We start from the raw sequence: 21,291 nt of genomic DNA, 5'->3' as shown, positions 1-21,291 counted from the left end.
GAATGAGATACAAACAAAACAGGAACCCAATCATCAAAACATTGCTTTATAGCACTACTCTCATTCTTTTATTTAATCTGACTCAAACATCAGTCACACAACAGTACATACAGAAAACAACAGTATCGCTCTCTGTTGTTGTTTTCTCATGTGCGAAGACAGCTTTTCAAATGTTGTTGTTACTTTGAAGTGCCTAAAAAAGGGACTTTTTTCAGTACCTGGTTTAGTTTTGGAGATTTGTGGAAACTTTGGTACCATAATTCCTTGAACTTTTTCTTTGAAAAAGTGCTACTAGTGTTAAAAACAGAGTACTTTTAACATGACAGGCTAGATGGTAGTAAAACTGCCCTAAATCTCAGATCTTCATGGGCCCCAAAGGCCCCTGGTTAACTGCATGGCAACTGCTGGTCTAGTAATTTGATCAGTTTTTCTGGTAGAATGTTATGAAGCACAATATAAATTTAAATCATAAGGGGCTTAATGTGGCTTTAGCATTTTTTCCTATTTTTAGGTCCTGGCTTAAAAAATTATTAAAGTTAATTCTATACATTACTCATATTTCTAATCACTAGACACTAGACACTCAGCGAACCTGAGGGGATTCAGTATTCCAGTAGGAGCACTGGTTGGTAAATGTTTTGCAGTTTGCATATGCTCTACAAAGTAACTACAGCCTTCACATAAATGTTGTGGAGTAAAACAGTTAAATAGTTCCCATAAAAATGTACCTTTTAAATTATTTATTTTATTCAATTCAATGTATATTCACATTCTTATACCAAGCATAAGTTTTTATCTTCAAGCCATCTTCTTCTTTTAGGGAGAGGAAAACCAGAGGCCTCACACAAAGCAACTGATGCTCGGAATCAGCAGTCACCATCTCGTGGGGTGAAGCGGAAAAAGACTTTACGGGAAGGAATATCTCCCCAATGAGAGGACTGGCGAAGACAACATTATGTGTGTGTGTGTGTGTGTGTGTGTGTGTGTGTGTGTGTGTGTGTGTGTGTGTGTGTGTGTGTGTGTGTGTGTGTGTGTGTGTGTGTGGGTATGTGTGTGTGTGGGTGCATATGAGACTGTGTGCTAAAACTCAGACTTTACCAACACACATGCGGGAATAGCATTTCGGTGATTCTTGCATTCCCGACATTCCTTCCTGTGAATTTCCAGTCAGAGTGAGGCTCACTGTTCCAGAGCTCTGACATCATGAGGGGTTCCACTCTGACTTCCACATTCTGCCTCCCGCTCTCTCACAATCCCACCCATATTTGGAAGTGAGAGGAAGGGAATCCCAGATGATGACTCAAAGGCTTCCGCTGCCAAGGGGAATTCTCTCCACATCTGTTTTTTTGTGCGTGCATGTCTAGTATTAATGTGTGCATTACCTCCTTGAGCTGAAGATCTGCGGGGGAATTCGAAATGTGGCTTTAACAGCTGTGTGAAAAAACAGCCTATGTCTGTATCAATACAGAAAAAGCGGCACCCTTAATGATGCTGTCTTTCTATTTATAACCTGCTTCTCTTGGCAGCCATGACAGTTAAAAAATGTGAATATGCTTGCTCTTGAAATCAGCTCTCTTCGCCCTATAATTCCTGAAGATGAAGTGGGTAAAAAAACACTCCTTTTGTAGCGCACAGCACATGGCGGTGACATGACAGCTCGAGGCCGAGTCGATATGTAAGCTGTAACCAGTCAGCCCGCATTGGACCACCACAAATGAGGCCACAGAGATAGATAGGACCATGGGGCTGTTCAATGTGCTCAGCAGAGTGTGACCAACCGTCTACCGCCTGCTGGCTGCAATAAACTCCTACCTCCACGGAGAAGTTTATTGGAACTATCTTATTTCCAACGACAAATAGCAAGCTCAAATTGTTAATAACATAGTGAAGAAGGAAGCAGAGCTCGAGGGGGAGATGGCAGGACTGGCATGGCTTCTTTTTGTTGGATGTATGATGTCTGAAGATGGAAGATGGAGAGGTCTAGGACTCTGGGTTCTACCAAGCCATATCGGGGCCTAAATTTAGACCCACTTTGTTCTCGTCTGCATGCTGGTGACAGAGGACTCGGCTCTCTGGGGCTGTCTGTTGTCCAGCGTATCAGAAAGGCCGCTGTTGTTCTCCCTGGCAGTCAGAAACACAGACGTTCCCTCAAGCAGCCCAAAAAGAAAGAGAGCTTTCATGGAATATTCTGTTTAGCCGCACAGACAGTTGTGTATGATACCCCCGGGACCCATAAAACAAGTAATTCACAGACAATATCTCACCCACGCTCTCTTTGCCACAGAGTACAGCAACGTAAATCTAACTGATTTTAAGGAGGAGACAGTGTTAAAATGGGTTTAGACTAGACCATGTGTTGGTCCAATCTGGGCATATGGGCCTGCAAGGCAACATTTTCAAATGGGACGAGAAAAAGTAAATAAAGTGAAAAAAGACTGAAAGGCAGGAAAAAGGGTGACATGAAAATTTGATAGGCAGAAAAACATGAACTCATAAATCACCCTGCGTACGCTCTACATTTTCTCTACATCATGCTGCTCCTCACAAGGACGCTGTATTGGTGAATCGTGATTTTTAAAAGCTCAGTCACCCAACACACTTACCTCTTCATTACTAAATCAAGCTGATTAAAAAGTTGTTATTGGGTTGTGCTGTGGGTGTCTTTAGGTGGGAGGGAAACCGAGAGGTCAAAAAAAGCTATAAAAAGATATCAGAGGGACCCCCAAACAGTTTAACAAATTGATGACACAGCTAGTCATCTAATGGAGGTGAAAACACACACAAGCATCCTACACATCCTCATTTGAGCATGCACATAAACAGTGCAAGTGGGTGAAAAAGCAAAACAAAAAAACAAGTGACTCACTGAAAACCGACTGGGACACAGTGCCATATCCTGAGAGAGAGTGTGAGAGATGCCCTCCTCTTACTAAGGGACAGATGGATACCCCAATCTGCTGTGAGCCAGTGTGCCAAAGGACAACCGGTCACAAAACAACCTGCACCTGGGAGCACAGACCTTTTGGCTCTTTGTGGAAGCAAACAATAATTTCTGAAATATCAGCTTAGTGACTAGGAGGCAAAATTGTGTAGGGCAAACCTCAGATGTCACCATGTGATTTTAAGCACGATTCTTGAGCGGCCTCTAGCGGCCATACTTAGAAACTGCATCTTGATATGACGTCACCAGGGAATGTTCCAATGAATTAAAAACGAGGGGGAACCGGGTGAATAAAACGATTATAACAGTGTGCTTTTAGTCTCCTTCTGAGCTTATTTCATTTCGGAAATATTTATTTGTTTTCAAAAACGTGTTAAGTACTCCTCGTTTTAAATAATAATGAGGAAAATGAGCCGACGGCGTAATGAGGAAAGTGTTGTTTTCTCCTGTGTGACGAGCGCAGACACAGAGAGGCGCCTTTTCTGAACGCGTGTCGTCGGGCAAAAACAACAATAGCCTTCAAATCCAGTAGGCCGACACTTGTCTACAGCCTAAACACACATTCATTTTACAGCAATAGCAAATCACTTCAACAGAAACCAACCAATTTAAGCTAATACCAACAACAACATGGCTCCTAAAAAGAAGCGAGCGCCAAATGTTGATAATGACAGCTGGGTCGTCATCGCTGCTGGTAGGTGAAGAGACGGGACTCAGGCTGAGCTAACGCTAGCTTGCTATTTACCGCTACGCTAGTTTTAATCATGACGTCACTGGGTCAATTTGTGTTAACTTTGCAGGTCAGTTCTCAGACTGACATGCGGTCAGACAGACTGATCCCACAGGTAAACAGCGATGCTGTCCATGAGTGTGCTCCATCTTAACTTGTGCTCTGGTGTCCGCAGACTCTGCCATCGACACGCAGAAACCCGACAGGACCCAGCGTTTGTGAGACTGAGGAATCCTTCCACAGGTTCATCTTTTTCTTTTTTTCTTTTTCTTTATTGTCAGAAGATAATGACACATTTCATTTCAACTTTCCATAGAACTTAAATTGCTTTTTTTTTTGTCCAATTATTACTTAAAAACCTAAATCTATAAAGTTCACTGTAATAGAATATTATGTAAATCAGCAAATATTTACATCTGAGGCACTGAAATAATATTAATTACAAAAGTACTGATGATATTGAATGATCCCTGTGGACCTCTAGTAGTGCTATGGAGCTGTTCCTCTTAAGAGTTGTTTTTTTTTTTCTTGAAAATGTTTTATGAGGAGGGAATTGCATTTGCATTTGTTATACCCCAATGATACACAGTAGCACTGAATGTACAGTACCAGTCAAAAGTCTGGACCCACCTTCTCATTCAATGGTTTTTCTTTCTTTATTTTATTATTATTATTATTTTTTTCTACATTGTAGATTAATATTGAAGACATATGGAACACATATGGAATTATGTGGTAAACAAACAAATGCTCAACAAACTAGAATATGTTTTATATTTTAGATTCTTCAAAGTATGAATGAGAAAGTGTGTCCAAACTTTTGACTGGTACTGCAAACACAACTTGTTTTCAGTTAGTTGCAGACCTAACAAGCCTGTATTAACATTTCAGAATGTGATAAAAGCCAAACACGGAGATGTGTAAAGAATAAAAAACACATAAAATAGACCAGCCTTTGAGATTTCCCAGCGGTCCATTTCTACGTCTTGTGAACTGCAATTGCAGATGTTGTTGTGAAAATAACACAATTCCTCTTCTTTTTTTTTATCCTGCAGATGCAGCATCGCTGTATATGCTGAGCAGTGGTGACGCACAGCTGTTTGAGGTCAAAGCATTTGACGAAGATTTCCACTCGTGGTTTGTTGGCCAGACTGTACAGAGAGGTTGGTCTCATTCCTCATTACAGTGAACTCTCTGAAGCAAATAATTACAAAAATTACTTTTAGTCCCCATAAGCAGTAATTCTCAGCTGTAAAAGAGTTTTTACAATCAACTCTTAGCAGCTAGGATAAACCAACAGAGCTCCAAAGAAGCCAAATCATCAATGCAGAAACCAAAGGTGCACTGGTCATAAAAATTGAAACAAATATTTAACATGTCCAGATGAATAGTGTCCATGTATTATGACAAGAACCTAACCAGGCTCACATAATGCAATCTTGTGTGCACTCTGAATATGAACAGACTTTGTGACTGTATGAACTGTTGATTGAAAGTTTAAGCTGTTTGTCTTAAAGTTAGTGGTGATAACTTTATGCATCAAAATATTTAGATGTTTCTGCACTTTTATTCAGTAATATTTACTGTGGTCTGGGTTCAGGATTTGACCTTAATAAGGGGTACGTGTCTTCCTCACAGTTGCCTCTTTTATTTAAACAGATGGGAGACTTCTCTTTGTAACACCAATGGATCCTCTTTATATGATTATGCCCTATTTGATCAAATCTGGCAAAGAGGTAAGAAACTGAAATATGCATTAATCTCACAGCTGTTGTTTCAATGATGTTTTGATGATCATTATGGTGTAATGCAGTCCTGTTCTGCCCAATGAAGTCTGATTTACAGTTTCTTTTTAAACTTCATATCTAACTTACTTTAAATACTATCATTTCTAAATATATAGTAAACTAATTATATGTTTGGCCTCAGCCATGATAATGAATTCATCTCAATTAACTCTAGGAGGGTGAAGAGTAATTTAGGTCTGATACCAAATGAGCTTATTTACTGTACCGGAATATTTGACGAGTTGTGGCCATTGTATCATAATAATAGAGTTAGAGCAGCAATATAGTGCCTCTGATATAACCTTAGCAGTATAAGAATGACAGTTAATAGGACTTCAATTTAATCTTTTCCATTTTCGAACGTACACCTCTCATATGAAAGACGAACATCTGTTTTATCTTTTTTAATGTCACTTGCTACTCAGGGAAGTTCCAGCCTGTGGATCAAGTTGTTATGGATGAGGAATTCCCAGCATGCTCAAGGCTGCTGAGCTGCACACGTTCCCTGGCCTCCCTGCACCAAATTGCCGAGGAAAAAGGTGAAGTTTATTTTTTAAGCTAACTTCGCTCAACTATTATGCTGATTGCATTGTTAAAATGCTGTGTTTCATACTTCCAGAGGTGGGAAAACTGACGTTCCATCGATACAGTCAAGAGAAGACGATGAATTGGTTGAAGAAAAAGGTATACTGAAGAGCTCATCGCCCATATTTTATATGAATTTCAACAGTTTGATTTACACAGTGGAATTGCATAATTTTGTTTTACTTGTTTGTGTAGGTGGAGAGGACAGCTAGTGTGCTCAAGGCGAGAAATATCTCTGTGGGAGAAGGTGTCAAATCCTCAGTGTTTGTCATAGCGAAGTCCGAGTCGGACTACCATGACGGTACGTCGCTTCAACTACAGAACACTTGACTTTTTAAGTCCCATCTTATTACTGTGTGATATTCCAGTCTCACCCTCCTATGATGTTGTTTGGGAGGTTGACCAATAGATGGCAGTAATATTGCACCGTTTACATCTATAGATTATACTCCTAAAAAAACATTTTCTCGACCTCAAACAATACCGAATTTAAAGTATGATTACATGGCTAATAACTGGCACTCTGGCCATTCTTTGTGATACAGAGGACTGCCTACGCTACGCTCATGGCCTGATATCAGAGTACCTCAGCGAAGACCTGAGCAACGCCCTCCTCAAACACTTGCAGTAAGTTCCGACTTCCAACACTTGTAAGTTATGAAAATTATTAGTGTTAAGGTAAAGAAGATCAAGCATGCCTCTTCTTATTTTACTCCCACAGGTTACCAGAGCTCACAAGCCCAAAGGAGACAGAACCTCCTTCCAAGGTTTGTTCCCGTCTCTCTCAGACGTGGGAAGTCAGTATAGCATATTCTCTTCCCTTTCGGCATGCGGTCAAAACCGACGTGCATGTTTTCTGTAGACTTTCTATGGTAAAAAAATCTTTGTTGCTCTTTGTCATGAAAAGCTTGTCTTACTTCCTCGTTATGCAGAAGCGGAAACTTTCAGAAAAACCAGTGGAGGCCGGAGAGGACTATACCAAATTCAACAGTGCAGACTTTGCGCGGAAAGTGAGTTTATACAGAGCAGTCTGCATGAATAGACTGAACAATTATTTGCTTTGATGACATCATAATGCCTTATGGTCATTTCTTTGCTTTCATCTCTGGAATTTCTTTTTTTTTGAAGACCTTGTGTGATTGTCAGTGTAGCTCTTGTTTGCTCTACGCTTTCTGTAAGCTTTATCTGTAGCATACATATAGTGGTCAAAGGAGATTATCTCTTGAAACAATGTATTTTCTCAGCTAGAAATTAAGTTCATGATATGTAATGAATTCCCTGAGTTATATTGATTTTTTTTTTTTTCTCCCGTATTCCAGCCACCCAAGAAGATGACAGCGGCTCAGAAATCTCTGTCTAAGGTGGACAAGTCTGGCATGAAAACAATATCATCCTTCTTCAGCCCCAAGGCCAAAGCAGAAAATAAATGAATGTTGTATAGTTTCTGGTTTTGTATATGAAACATTTGTAATAAAGAAAAGAAAATGTATTTTACATATGATTTTCATTTTATATTATGGGCTTGAATGAGATTAAAATAAGAAGGGAAAGGAATAATGGCAATTAATTAAGCATTTTTAATTTTAACCACATATTTTTGTATGTTGCAAAGTATGAGCACTCTAAAATATGGCTTTAAGGGCAGCCTTACCAGTGGTGGAATATAAGGTGAATTTAAGTACCAAAGTATTTATATTTATATTTCACTTTACACTTATAAATATTGTCTACCTTTGTCTATATTTTACACATACTACATTTTTTTGACAACTATGAAACTAGTTTCTTTTGAGAATATGTTTTTACTAAAAAAACATGATACACTTGATGCAGTACTATTTATCGACAAAATAGTATATACAATATCTCAACTTGTTTCCACTTTGACAAACTACAAGATTCAAATGCTCTTTGTATTTGAGTATTTGTTAGTGATTAAACCAGGATAATCTATTAATATAACATTCTGAAAGGAGCCATTCTGCATAATAAGTATTTTTTCTTTTTATACTTTTGACACATTTTCCAATAATACTTATGTACTTGTGTCAATTTTTTATTGAGGACTTTCTAGTTTAACTTGAATTAACTGCCTGAATACTTTTTCCACCACTTCAGCTAACCCAAGGTTCTGTAAAAGACCATCCATGTAATAGTCTCTTATTTTAAGTGACATCCAACTGATATATAATAACCGGATATATTGATCAACGATTTAGAAAAACCCTGAAACAAATTATACTAGACAGGCCTTTTTCACTGAAGACATTTTGATACGTCACAGCAGAAAAAACATTGTCTTGGCTTACTATAGAACAGAGACATTGTTCATGTTATTAGTAACACCGTGGATATCCAACTATGACAAGTCAAAATATGAAGTCATCAGCTGGACAGATTTTTTTTTAAAGCTTTATTAAAATTCCTTTTAAATATTTTATGTTAGTATTAATTGTCTGGATGGAGTTTTAGCAGATCATACAAACTAGGTTGAGCTCTACGTCAACAGCGTGGCAGTGCTGGTGGTTTCAAATGTCTTTCAAGCTTCATTGCTTTTTTAATTTGGGCTTGAAGCGCAGTGTCTGGAATGCACTCTCCACCACTTTGGGCAGATGGATCGGGTTCCTCTGCAGCCGCAGTCTGCTGCTCGTGGACCCGCTCTGGTTCTTCTTCTTTGGGGCGCGTTCATTGGCACAATCCTGAACTGCTTTCTGCTTGGAGTCATCTGCGACCCGAGGAACCCGCAAGACCCAGTTGGAGTGGAGGTCGTGTTCGGCTGAGCTGGAGGCCACTGGGAGAAAGAAGAGCGCAAAGGAAGTTACTTTCAGACCAGGAGCTTTCAATCCTGGACCTTAAGACCTGGAACCATTTTTAACTAAGAAGCGACCATTTGAATGAGATTAAGTAGACCTGGGGCAATGTATAAATGAGTATCTTACTAATGATGTCCCAATTCTTAACCACACTTGACCTTTAACAGTGGAACAAGTGGTGGAAGAAGAATAACACAACATCAATTTTGACATATAGCAGGAAAAGCTTAGGTGTCAATAGCACTTATAATGGCCACATTCAATTCAAGTGTGCCCGTTCAGCTCTATGATGCACGCTGACTGGACATTTTACACCTACTATACTGTTACAAACACAACTATTCATAGGACCACTGTTTAGCCTAAAATATCGCTCTATCAAATATCACCTGAACTTAACATGTAAAACTGAAATCTAGAAATTAACTACTAAAACACCTGAAAACACCTGAAAACATTCAAATGAGAGGCAAATGCACAACATTTAACATTCAAATGTTGCGGGTTTTTGAGATGAATAAGTTAATACACAACACAGTATTTAAGTGAGTAGGTAAATAGAATAAACACCTACGTGGGAGTACCATGGATGTGTGTAGGGGCCTTAAGCTCAGTACTTGAATAAATGTCCATCTCTGACCTCAGCAATCTTAATATCTGACACTTCACCCCAAAATAATAAAACATTTTCTCATACCCGTTGAGCTATTTATTAATCTAGATTGTTTTTGGTGTGAGTTCCCTAGTTTTGGGGATGTCTGCGGTCCCTTTAATATAATTGAACTACATGACACTCGGCTTGTGGTGCTAAGCAATGTCTCTTTCCAGAAATCATGACCTGGTTACTCAAGACAATCTGAAGACCTTGTTGTGAGTAAGCGTGCATCTATACTTAATAGTGCTAGCTTACCTAACACCACTGAACTAGCTAACATTACAGCTCAGCCAAAGAGGACACGATTAATGTTTACATCTTGTGCTGTCACAAGCATGAACCTCTCGTCTTGCACGCTTCCTGCTGCACTGTAGAAAGACAATAGCTCCTATATCAAACTGCTCACAACAAGGTCTGTGGATTATCTTAAAACAACCGCCTCATGATTTTATATATATATATATATATATATATATATATATATATATATATATATATATGCATGTAAAATAATAGCTATTTATATACAGTGGGTACGGAAAGTATTCAGACCCATTTAAATTTTTCACTCTTTGTTTCATTCCAGCCATTTGCTAAAATCGAAAAAGTTCATTTTTTTGCATTAATGTACACTCAGCAACCCATCTTGACAGAAAAAAACAGAAATGTAGAAATTTTTGCAAATTTATTAAAAAAGAAAAACTGAAATATCACATGGTCATAAGTATTCAGACCCTTTGCTCAGTATTGAGTAGAAGCACCCTTTTGAGCTAGTACAGCCATGAGTCTTCTTGGGAATGATGCAACAAGTTTCTCACACCTGGATTTGGGGATCCTCTGCCATTCTTCCTTGCAGATCCTCTCCAGTTCTGTCAGGTTGGATGGTGAACGTTGGTGGACAGCCATTTTCAGGTCTCTCCAGAGATGCTCAATTGGGTTTAGGTCAGGGCTCTGGCTGGGCCAGTCAAGAATGGTCACAGACTTGTTCCGAAGCCACTCCTTTGTTATTTTAGCTGTGTGCTTCGGGTCATTGTCTTGTTGGAAGGTGAACCTTCGGCCCAGTCTGAGGTCCTGAGCACTCTGGAGGAGGTTTTCTTCCAGGATATCTCTGTACTTGGCCGCATTCATCTTTCCTTCAATTGCAACCAGTCGTCCTGTTCTGGTCATCCCATACTTCTTCCATTTAAGGATTATGGAGGCCACTGTGCTCTTAGGAACCTTGAGTGCTGCAGAAATTCTTTTGTAACCTTGGCCAGATCTGTGCCTTGCCACAATTCTGTCTCTGAGCTCCTTGGGCAGTTCCTTCGACCTCATGATTCTCATTTGTTCTGACATGCACTGTGAGCTGTAAGGTCTTATATAGACAGGTGTGTGCCTTTCCTAATCAAGTCCAATCAGTTTAATTAAACACAGCTGGACTCCAATGAAGGAGTAGAACCATCTCAAGGAGGATCAGAAGAAATGGACAGCATGTGAGTTAAATATGAGTGTCACAGCAAAGGGTCTGAATACTTATGACCATGTGATATTTCAGTTTTTCTTTTTTAATAAATTTGCAAAAATTTCTACATTTCTGTTTTTTTCTGTCAAGATGGGTTGCTGAGTGTACATTAATGCGAAAAAAAAAATGAACTTTTTCGATTTTAGCAAATGGCTGCAATGAAACAAAGAGTGAAAAATTTAAAGGGGTCTGAATACTTTCCGTACCCACTGTATGTATATATAGTTGCTACATTGCAGGGTAGTTTGTTCTGTATGTAAATGTATGCAGAGGCCTAATAGGATACAATAGAAATACCCAAGTAAAATGAAAGAGCATCAATTGTATATAATTAATTTCACTACTTCAGTAAAACTGCAATTACCGATCATCTCTAATCTCTAATGGTGGAAGAAATATTCATATCTCTAACATAAGTAAAAGTAGGTAAATAGTATCAGCAAAATGTACACAAAAGTATCTTAAGCAACAGCCCAAAATTGAACAGCCTTTGTAACTATTATAGTTGTATATATATTATATAATTGTTTGATATTATTAATGTACATACACTAACGCAGCTGTCACCATTTAACTAATTGAACTACTGTACATACTGTTGGGATGTTGTATGTAAAGCAAAACATCATATTTATAAAAATCATCTTGTATTTTGTATATCAAATCTTACAGTACTTGAGTAAATCTACTTAGTTGAGTTCCATCGTTGTCTTCCCCTAAAGTAAAGCCAGTTTACAACGTCATATCTATATTAAGTAGTTTAAGGCTTGGAGGTCCTGAATGCCAGCATCATTTCAGTTACAGAGAGGGATTTTAAACCCACCTATGAAGTCCACGTCTGCATGTCCATCATCCATGTACGGTTTGCGCAGAGGTTCGCTGTCACAGCCTGCGATGACCGCATCAAAGAACTGCAGAGTGTCCTCCTCGCTGGGGACTGGAGGTGCAGAGGGTTTGGCTCTTGATATCTGCGCTTAGAAAAAAACGGGAGAACATTTTTCTCTGATATTGCCTGCCACTTGCTCTGAGATAGATGATTTAATCTTACCGGCTCTTCCTTTGTAGGTGGCGGAGGTGCAGGCTTCTTCTTGGAAGACACTGTGGCCTTGGTGTCGTGACTTTTCAAGTCACTCACACTCTTTGTGTATTGACGTCTCAGAGCCACGAGTGCTTCAAGGTACTCCAGGCAGTTCTGATTCTGAGAGTATAGCCATATCCTGTCCTCTTGTCTCTGATAATAGTACAAGGTCGACTCGATGCTTACTGTGCTTTTGCTCCGTTTTAAAGTTGAGCCCACGGCTGTGTGAGTTTTCTCACCCACCACGAGCATGGAGGTGCTGCGGACCAGCCTGATGGTGCAGGCGTTGTGGTAGTCCTGCTTGGACCGTAATTCAACACCACCACCACCATCCTGCCCTCTGTGTCCGGGATGGTTGGGACGGAACACATTATTGATCTTCTTGAACATTCCTCTAAATGGAGTCTTTCAGGCTTACAGACTTAACTTCCTTAGAGTTTGTGAAGCTTCTATCCATATCCGTCTCTTTAAGCAGACCAATACGTCTCAAAACAAACAAACAGAAACGCCTTTTAACCCGACAGGAGCTGTTCACTGTGACCCGTCGCTGTCCAGGGTGCTGAAATTGCGCAAAAAATGGCTGCTCTCGTCACACAAAAGCAAAAGCAGGTCTGAGTCTCTTCATATGAGTCTGATCTCAGCGTGTCTCTTCTGTTATCGGATGTTGCTCAGCAACATCGCTGTGGCAACGGGTCGGTAACATGACACTTTGTGCTACCATTTCTACCGAGCAGCAGGCCTGTGTCAGATATCCTGACTCATACGAGACTTAGTGGCCAAAATAACAACAGCCAGCAATCCAACAGACTCTGGGCCTGTAGATTCCCTGCTTGTGACTGTGAATCTACCTCTTAATAAACAATGTGTTCAACAAAACAGCAGAACCTTAGAAAAGAACATATATGAGAGGTTAAACTGCAGGTGGGATAAAGTGTTCAAATTTCCGGGGTTTATATGAAAAGGTTCTAAAAATCAAAATAAATAATCCCGTTGCATGAATGACTGGGGTTATTGTAACAAACTCCAAGTCGTATGATGTTGACTTATGTCTAAGTTTCCTCACCTGATTAATAATAAAACATGTTCTCTCATGTTTCATGTGCTTCTATTGTTGGGCTTCCCTGCCGCAAGCAGAGGAAGTCTGAATACAAGAGTCTGAACTGAAGCGATTCATATACAGACAAGGTACTTTCATTTTGGAAAAAATCTGCAGCCATGAATAGAGTCTGAAAGTTTCTACCACTTTCACCAGATATAAGATTCATACAAAAGCTTCACACAGAGGTGCGCAAATAAAAAAACTAAAAAAACTATTTGACAAACGGTGAAGTTTAGTTTCATTCCAAGGTCTAAAGCAAATTTACAGCATTTATTCAATCTGGCAGTAGAAAAGAGAAAGTAGGGATTATTTTATCATCTGAGTGGTAAAAGCACATGCCATAAAACCACAATGTCCAAGGGTTTTATTTCTGCCTTCATTGCATGTCACACCCCTCTCTCTTTCTCCCCCCCGGACCCCCATTTCTACACAGTCAAATAAATTCAAAAATCAAGAGTAGGCACGGTTTCAAGGAGGAACTGATGATTTGTGGTTACATAACCGATCGCGAGGTCGCACTTCTGCTTTTGGCAGCTGAGGAGTAAAGCTAGGAGCTCCAAAAAGCAGTTATTTGGCTAAAAGCTGCATGTCCTCACTGAGAGGTAACTCAGAATTTGTGGTTGTGACTTATCAGAAAACGAAAACAGGAATCAGTTAATTGTGATCCTAAAAATTTCTTTTCTGCTTTCCACTGTACACACCTGTGTCTCTTACAAAGAAACAAAACCTCTGCGGTTTCTTTTTACAGCGTATGCTTCTTTCAGAAGAATACAACATCTGTCATTTCACTTCATTTGCAAGAGAAAATACAAATGCAGAGGTAGAATAGAGGTAAAATAGATTCATTAAACTAAATGATGATATGCTCAGCCTGTCGGTAGTGATCCTATGAAAATAAGTTATTAATGGGCAAAATGATGAGTTGGAATATATTCATGATTAATCCAGCTGCAACAATAAATTTGCAGAAATGGGAAGACAGAGAAAATATCACTCCCACTTCCTCTTTGGGTGGTATGAAAACAACCCTCACATAAAATAAAAATTGCACTCTTATTCATGCAGATCTTGGATGGAATACAGTCTGCACATTTGTTAGGGTGTCTCGATTGAAAATGGCATGTTTATAAGAAGTGCTTTTCTCTAATGTGATAAAGACTCTGGAGGGAGACTGACTGAGAGACTGTGATTCTGGTTTAAGGTAGGTAAGATTGTTTGTTTCAGAGGAATATGATAAATCTTTTGATTGTTATATGAGATAAGGTGTCTTTTCCTGAAATCCTCTTTTGGACAGATGTGTTTTTCTGTTTTGGGGATCAAAGTGGTAACCTCCTTAAAGAGGTGTCATTCATGAATGATCCGGTGTTTGTCATCACGTTTTGTTATTTGATTGTATCATTGTGTTTTGTACTGTTTAATATGAACCCTTTTTTGAGTTTTTTTTGTATTTGTATTGCAAACTAGCTGTAAATGCTGTGTGGCACAGTATATGGCATTAGTCCATGTCAATATGAAAATAAACATTACATGAATAGATAAATCTATGTTGATAGTCGCATCTTATCACCAGTTGAATACTGACTGACATGTGGTGTGTTTTAATAACTCAGCTAACAGCTTCTGTGAATGTGCTCTTCATTGCAGCCATGCTTTGTGAAGGCAGATTGTTGAGTATGACCTATGGCGCATTGGAGGAGCTGGATTCCCCACTTCCTCACAAAGCTCCCCAGAGTGCTTTTGGGCTGCCGGGAGCAGCTGCTACCCTGGTGCCAGGCTCCATCAGACACACTCGAGTCCTTCATCATATTTCCCCCGAGCAGACAGGTTGTACGGACAACAGGAGTGACTCGGTGGAGTTGTACATTTCTCCGCTGCAGTCCTTGGACAGCAGACAGATCTCTCCGCAGATGGAGATCCCGGCTCAGGCTCGCTCAGTTGGCGATGCCCCTTTCCTGGTTCCCTCCTTCTGTCAGAGCATCTGCCAAAATTACAGCGACCTCCACATTGGAGGTGACCAGGTGCTGCCACTCTCGACCAATGACGGAGAGCTCCGGCTCTGTACCGACGCCAAGGCTGTTGGCCCTTTCCTCCAGTCCTGTGATGTCCCCCCGGCCGTGGAGGATTCTCCCCCAGGAAAGACATCTCAGGGTGGACTCCTGCATCCACCAAGGGGGGGTTCAAATCGCTGGAGACTGGGGAGCGCCCGTGATCGGAGCTTTTTGTTCCAGGGCCATGAAGGTCCGTTCTCCAACTCTCTTCTAAATCACTACCTGGAGCAGAAACTGATGGATTTGTACCAGCAGTACATGATGGAGAACATGGCCAGAGAAGGGGCCCCTGGCACGGATTCTGACACTGGTCCCATTTGCCCTCTGCTGGGCTCAGAGCTGGTCCTGACCAGCCTAGACCAGATCACTTTGCAGCTGACTCGAGAAGGGAACCTGGAGGCCGGCCTGGCCAAGGACATGGTCCTCAGCTGCCTCCTGCGGGTGGCTGGTGACATGCAGTCAAGTGAGATCAGCACTCCCTTCCTGCAGATTTCAAATGAGGCATCCAGGGAGCAACTCACAGAGAATAAAGTTCCTTGATACCCCAGTATCACGGAACTCGCCGAATAAATTCTCCCTTTCAATCTAGTTTTATCACCATTAAAATAAAACAAAACTGATAACTGTATTAATTTGTTCATTTTCATGATGATGAGGATGGTGTTCAATGCAAATCCTGAATTTATAATTATATCAAAAGGTGGATGTTCATGTAGTGAGCTATTGTTGTGCAGTTTTTCCTCTCTAAAAGGACAATAAAAACAGGAACTGAAAATTGAAAGTGATCTTTCCCTTTCCCCCGTCTTAATTTATAACAGAACAACACATCATCAACAACATCATTTTCCTACTTCTTGTACTGCTGGCCCACTTCTCTGAGTAATGATTAATACTTTGTTTGTCTGTTTATTGTTTCTTCATCTGACGTAAATGTTTCTCTCTGGTGAAGTGCAGAAGAACATGGTTTTCTGTCATTTAGGAGACAAATTCAAAATAATATTTAACAGTTTAATCCATCATTGTTTATTTCAGGGGACAAAAAATCATGCTTTCTTCAACTGTACTTAAAAGTACTGTCGCTAGCAACCGAGAGCGAGCTGTACCCAGAATGCCGTTAGGAGGTGCTACAGGTAATAGATAGTACATAGTGTGTACATAACACGTCAAATATATATGGTCTTTCGATCTAAAGAGTTCGCACTTGAATACCCGAATAAGCCAAGTGTGAAGTCGATCGGATGAACGATTGTAGAGAAAATCGAAAGACAAACAGAGACTTCCATTTTAGTGTGATGTTTTTATTTTAACAAAGCCTGATGCAAACAGTTGATATTGTGCACCTTAACAGATAGACTGCTACAGCTAAATCAGTTGCTTATAAGTATATATTGTTGTGACCAAAGATAAACTCCACACAAGTAAACTTGTTGGTCTTTTATGTTTAATCCAATTCTCTGCTGCAAATGATGAAGACATCATTAATGAGTTGATGCAAAGTCTGCAGTTTAATAAACGGTCACAAGGGGGAAGCATTATCACCTAACTTATTAACCCAAATTACTTTGACACACACCTCCTACTCCTCTAATTTCTTTCATTCGTCCTCTTCACTGTCTGTCCCCCTCCCTCACCCAACATCCATCCATCCAGCTAATGCTGCCTATCATCTGCACCCTGCTAATCTATGAGTTGTAAATCTGTAGCACGCAGGCAGTCGGGCAGTAACACCAAATTTAACACAGTTTCTGATACCGGTTGCTCTGCAGTGTAAACAAAATACAAGCTTGAGATACGGTTATCTACACTGCATGATTTATTTTGGGAAAATATTGCATAAGCGCAGATGAGAAACTCAGCGGGGCTGAAAACCGATTTGCACGCTAAAAGTGACATGTTATTTTTCATGTTCCCCACTATTCAAAGGCTTTGAAAGACCTGCGACTCCATTCCAGCTCAGTGCAGCTGTGGCCTTCTGAGCCAGTGTTTGATCAGCTTCCTTGTTTCCTGTCCAAACAGAGAGCCACAGGAGGAAACGGTGTTTACCGAGCAGAGCGCCGCAGTCGCAGCCCTATGAAGTCTCAAGGCCACAGAGACACATGTTTGGCATTTCTGCTTCTATCCGCATTGAACAGTCCAGGTACATGTTACTGCAACCTTATCCTTACAGACCTAAACAAAAACACGCCAACATATAAATATGACTCACACGATGACAAACCCAGCAGTGTGAGCATATTCAAACAAACAGATTTTTCACAGACCATAGTAAAAGGAAGGAAAATCAGACCTCTTGTTGAAGCAAAGGTTAAGAATTGCTTACAGGACTGAAGGTAAAGCTGCACACTGCAGTCTCGAACACACACACACACACACACACACACACACACACACACACACACACACACACACACACACACACACACACACACACACACACACACACACACACACACACACACACACACACACACACATTTATTCACAAAACCTCGACTTAACCAAATCACACAAATTATTTACCTCTCCTTGTCAAAAGCTTAACAAATAACTCACTGGTTTTTACTTATTCGGGTTCAAATACAGCAAAAATAGGAGGCTTTGATCATTTTCTGTAATTAGTAATAGTTTATCTTTTTAAGAAAAAGTGAAACGAAGGTCAAAGAATGAAGGAGAAGCCAGGAAATGAGAGCAGGGACAGAGACTTATAAAACAAACAATAAGCTACAGCGCCTGTAAAAAAATGGAAGAAAAATAACCCACATTTCTCTCATGGTCTAGCGACAAACCAACAGGGAGGTTGGAGCGTCTTTCAGAGGTTCATAAAGTAATTTCCTTGTCACAAAGAGCTTTTAACATGGAGGGCGGTTAAGGCAAGGCCACAAGATTTCATATCAAAGCCAAGGTCCTAGATACACTCTCACTATTGTGTCTTTAATGCTCTGCAGCACCCTGTGGCTTGCCTTTATATAAAAAGCTTTTAGTATGTAGCCTTGTTAATTGGAACAGTAATATACTGTTTGCTTATTTTTTTTTCCTCCTTTGTGACTGGGTGATTTAAAAACTTCTATCACATATTTTTCAAGGCCTATTGATAGCCAAGATCCTTTGAGCGCTTTACAGGATTAGACATGGATACACACATGCACACATACATTTCCATGGTTTTTTTTTTGGTTTAAATTGAACTCTGGAATTAGTTTGCAGATAAAGATTTGAATGTATAGCTGTGGTAAATGCTCACTCACATACATATACCACACAGGTTGAAGCATTTCAGACTAAGGTTGGCGTGTCAAGGCACTTAATTCAATTAAGTCCAGAAGCTGAGCTCTTTCTCCTTATTTCTTGGATGGCCTTGAGCAAATGTGTTTTTTTATTTCCAAGTTACATATACCGGAGTGACCTAATGTCCAAGTGGCAGCTCGCCGCTACATTTAATGACAGCTCCTGCTCTGTATCTGGCTGATTGACACTGGGACACACGTAGGCAGTGGAACGGGAGAACACACATTTCCCGGTCAGTTAGCCGCTCAAGGTTGCAGGGAGCCTGCGGCGACACAGCTGACCTTGGCTGAGCTGGAGCAGACAGAGAAAGACCTTGAGAGACTGTGGGGCAGCAGGACCTGGTGCTCAAAGAGCTGGGGAACATTATGTGGTAATGCATGACTATATATCACAGCACACAGTATCCATGTGACTGTAGATGACAACACAATGTTGAATTGTGGACCTTGTTGGCCATATACGCTTCTGCAAAGAGGGTAATGTATGTGAAATTTCCCCAAACTATACTTGTATGTATTGTCAAACGTATTATAGTTTTGATTATTATCCGCCCTGACCCAATTTCCTTGAGTTTGTGACATACTCTTTCTTTTATCTCTTATCTCTTTTATTATTGTCTCTTGTTTTTTATCTGTCTCTGTGTCCTTTAGATACTATAAATTATTTTGCAACAAATGTCATTGTTACAAGAGCTTCAGTGATTAATATGACTTAAGAATTCTTCCAACACGTGTGGACTTTTTGTGGAGCATAATGTTTTTAATGTTGACAGAAAGTTGATGGCGTTATTTTCTGCAGATCCATTATATTAGCAGTCCTGATCTTGTTTAGTGATTTGTTGGTCGGGCAATTTAAATGCGTGAGACAGGAATCAAATGGGCAACATTGTCATTGTGGTGAGTAAAATTAACGTTAAGCAACAGCCTTATTTGTTAGCCTTTTTTTAAATCATGCAGAAAGCTAAATAAACCTTCAATAAATGATCTCTCTATAAATTTGTGTTATTGCAGTTTTTCTTTGCTTTTAATCACATGAACCTTTAATTGAACTCTGTATTGCACGAATACTACCAGCGCTTTTCTTTTTTTTTTCTGTGCTTCCTTGCCGCAAAAAAAGAAATAAAAACAAATCTCCTAGGGTCATGAAGATAAGAGCTGAACATCAAATTACCTCAAAGTCTAGGTGTTTAAAGCACAAGCCCACGAAATATGCACACAATTTAAATCTCTGTAGTTCACTACGTCATGGAAAAGTTTTCTATACCTCCATGAGAAGCTCAAGTTTGCTGTATTTCCATTCTGAACATGAATATAACAGCAAACAACTATTAGCTATTTAAAGACATAGTGGAGTAATGTCTACCTGAGTGGAGAATGAATCACTCCCTCTGTATAGATGTTGTTATCAGAGCTTCTCCTTGCTTTGTTTACATGACTGAGTCGGCCACGTGTGCCTTTAGTGCATGTTAGTGCACGTGAGTGTGCCCCAATGGATTCAATCTTCGATTAATCACATTTTTTTTGTGTGTGCACTAAGTAATAAATAATAAATCCCTCACCTGTTAGAGATTTAAACCGAAGTTAGTGACTGGAATTCAAAGGTTTTAGTGAAAGTTCATTTTTATATAAAAGGTAATTGAAGAGAAGCAGAGGTCAAAATATTTACACTTGAGTACTCGTCTACTGTTGGCAGGGCCGTATTCAGTAGCTTTATTAAGTATACATTTATTTTGCAATAAGCACAATATATACAAAAAAAATACAGACCTTAGAACTAGAATTTAACTTGGAGCTTCTCTACAAAACATTAGGCTTAAAGGTGTCATCCATTCAGTTAATGTTGTACTTCAGTATCAAACTAATATTCAAACATACTTTCCACACAATGAACCCAGAGCCACCTGAGAGTCTGATCTGTCCAGTTGGCAGACAAACCTTGACTGTTGGGAAGCAATTTTATGAATTCAACTGTATTATTTCCTGCAAAGAAATTATTCGTCTCCTTTCTGTTACAGTCGGAATTGACGGATGCAAATAAAATAGATTGTAAAGATGTATATATACAAGTACGTTGCCTGCCGAGGTAGCTCAGCAACAGTGTCTAACACAAACAGGAAGTTCAACAAGCTCAACTGGCCTTTAGTGGAGGCCTTGGCCTTGGCAAAATCAAACATGTATAGAAAGAAACAGACTGAAAAGAGAGGAAAATATACAGGTACAAGTAAATTGTGAAGAGGAGGCAGAATGATGTGCCAAAGCAATTTATCTAGTTAAGCAAGGCCAATGGATGAACTTGAATGGGTAGAAAGGAAGAAGTTTGATTGGAAAAAACTTCTTGTGATAAAAGAGCGTAGGATTAGATTCATGCGGGTGAAATATGACATACTTTAAAACCTCAATTAGTTGTGAGCGCTTTGTTTGACAAACAGTGCTCACAACATATCTCGTCATGAAGCTTCGTTACACGCAAATACAGGCCTCTCATCAGAGTTACTTAGTATTTCCTGAATCTGACCTGTTATTGTGTCACAATATCAGTTATATATCTTTTTGTATATATCTTTTTGTATGTAATAATCGGCAAAGTTACTAGCATCTACTGTCATCATATAAAATAAATGGAGCACAGAGATAAAGAAAATGAGGAGACACGGTCAGGAGAAGAAATTATATTGCTTCAGGCATGAAGTGAAGTAGAATTATGCAAAAAAAGAATTGTTTGAAACAGATTTCGAAGGTTTTCAGATGATGAGTAATTTCATAGCTTCAA

General features: G+C 39.7%; 3 protein-coding genes across 5 annotated transcripts; 2 read left to right on the top strand and 1 right to left on the bottom strand.

The window, feature by feature from the left end:
- Nucleotides 1-3,355: 3,355 nt before the first annotated feature.
- On the top strand, nucleotides 3,356-7,533 carry rnaseh2b (ribonuclease H2, subunit B). The gene is given in 12 exon segments (XM_054615649.1): nucleotides 3,356-3,635; nucleotides 3,847-3,873; nucleotides 3,876-3,914; nucleotides 4,727-4,834; nucleotides 5,331-5,408; nucleotides 5,884-5,997; nucleotides 6,078-6,142; nucleotides 6,239-6,344; nucleotides 6,589-6,670; nucleotides 6,765-6,810; nucleotides 6,976-7,053; nucleotides 7,363-7,533. Coding segments are annotated over 12 exon segments (918 nt in total). The 5' UTR covers nucleotides 3,356-3,571; the 3' UTR covers nucleotides 7,474-7,533.
- A 970-nt stretch (nucleotides 7,534-8,503) lies between these two features.
- On the bottom strand, nucleotides 8,504-12,480 carry LOC129105090 (uncharacterized protein C13orf42). Of its 2 annotated transcripts, XM_054615976.1 has the most exons (3): nucleotides 12,061-12,480; nucleotides 11,836-11,980; nucleotides 8,504-8,834 (listed from the first exon to the last, which is right to left on the bottom strand). In XM_054615976.1, the coding sequence occupies exons 1-3, from the start codon at nucleotides 12,478-12,480 to the stop codon at nucleotides 8,590-8,592; spliced, it is 810 nt and encodes a 269-aa protein (XP_054471951.1). In that variant the 3' UTR covers nucleotides 8,504-8,589. The 2 variants fall into 2 exon arrangements, 1 of the variants encoding a protein (XP_054471951.1); XR_008531811.1 differs by lacking the exons at nucleotides 11,836-11,980; nucleotides 12,061-12,480 and adding an exon at nucleotides 10,332-10,487 and having other exon boundaries at nucleotides 8,792-8,834.
- A 1,634-nt stretch (nucleotides 12,481-14,114) lies between these two features.
- On the top strand, nucleotides 14,115-16,035 carry LOC129104884 (TLR adapter interacting with SLC15A4 on the lysosome). 2 transcript variants are annotated; one of them, XM_054615748.1, is made up of 2 exons: nucleotides 14,115-14,394; nucleotides 14,834-16,035. In XM_054615748.1, exon 2 carries the CDS (start codon nucleotides 14,836-14,838, stop codon nucleotides 15,775-15,777), a length of 942 nt encoding a protein of 313 aa, XP_054471723.1. In that variant the 5' UTR covers nucleotides 14,115-14,394; nucleotides 14,834-14,835; the 3' UTR covers nucleotides 15,778-16,035. The 2 variants fall into 2 exon arrangements, with proteins under 2 accessions (XP_054471723.1, XP_054471722.1); XM_054615747.1 differs by having other exon boundaries at nucleotides 14,118-14,390.
- Nucleotides 16,036-21,291: the final 5,256 nt, after the last annotated feature.

The sequence above is a fragment of the Anoplopoma fimbria genome, chromosome 16 (assembly GCF_027596085.1).
Source record: "Anoplopoma fimbria isolate UVic2021 breed Golden Eagle Sablefish chromosome 16, Afim_UVic_2022, whole genome shotgun sequence".
In the NCBI taxonomy this organism is placed as follows: domain Eukaryota; kingdom Metazoa; phylum Chordata; class Actinopteri; order Perciformes; family Anoplopomatidae; genus Anoplopoma; species Anoplopoma fimbria.
Note: the sequence above shows the minus strand (reverse complement) of the source record. Positions and strands in the feature narration are given on the sequence as shown.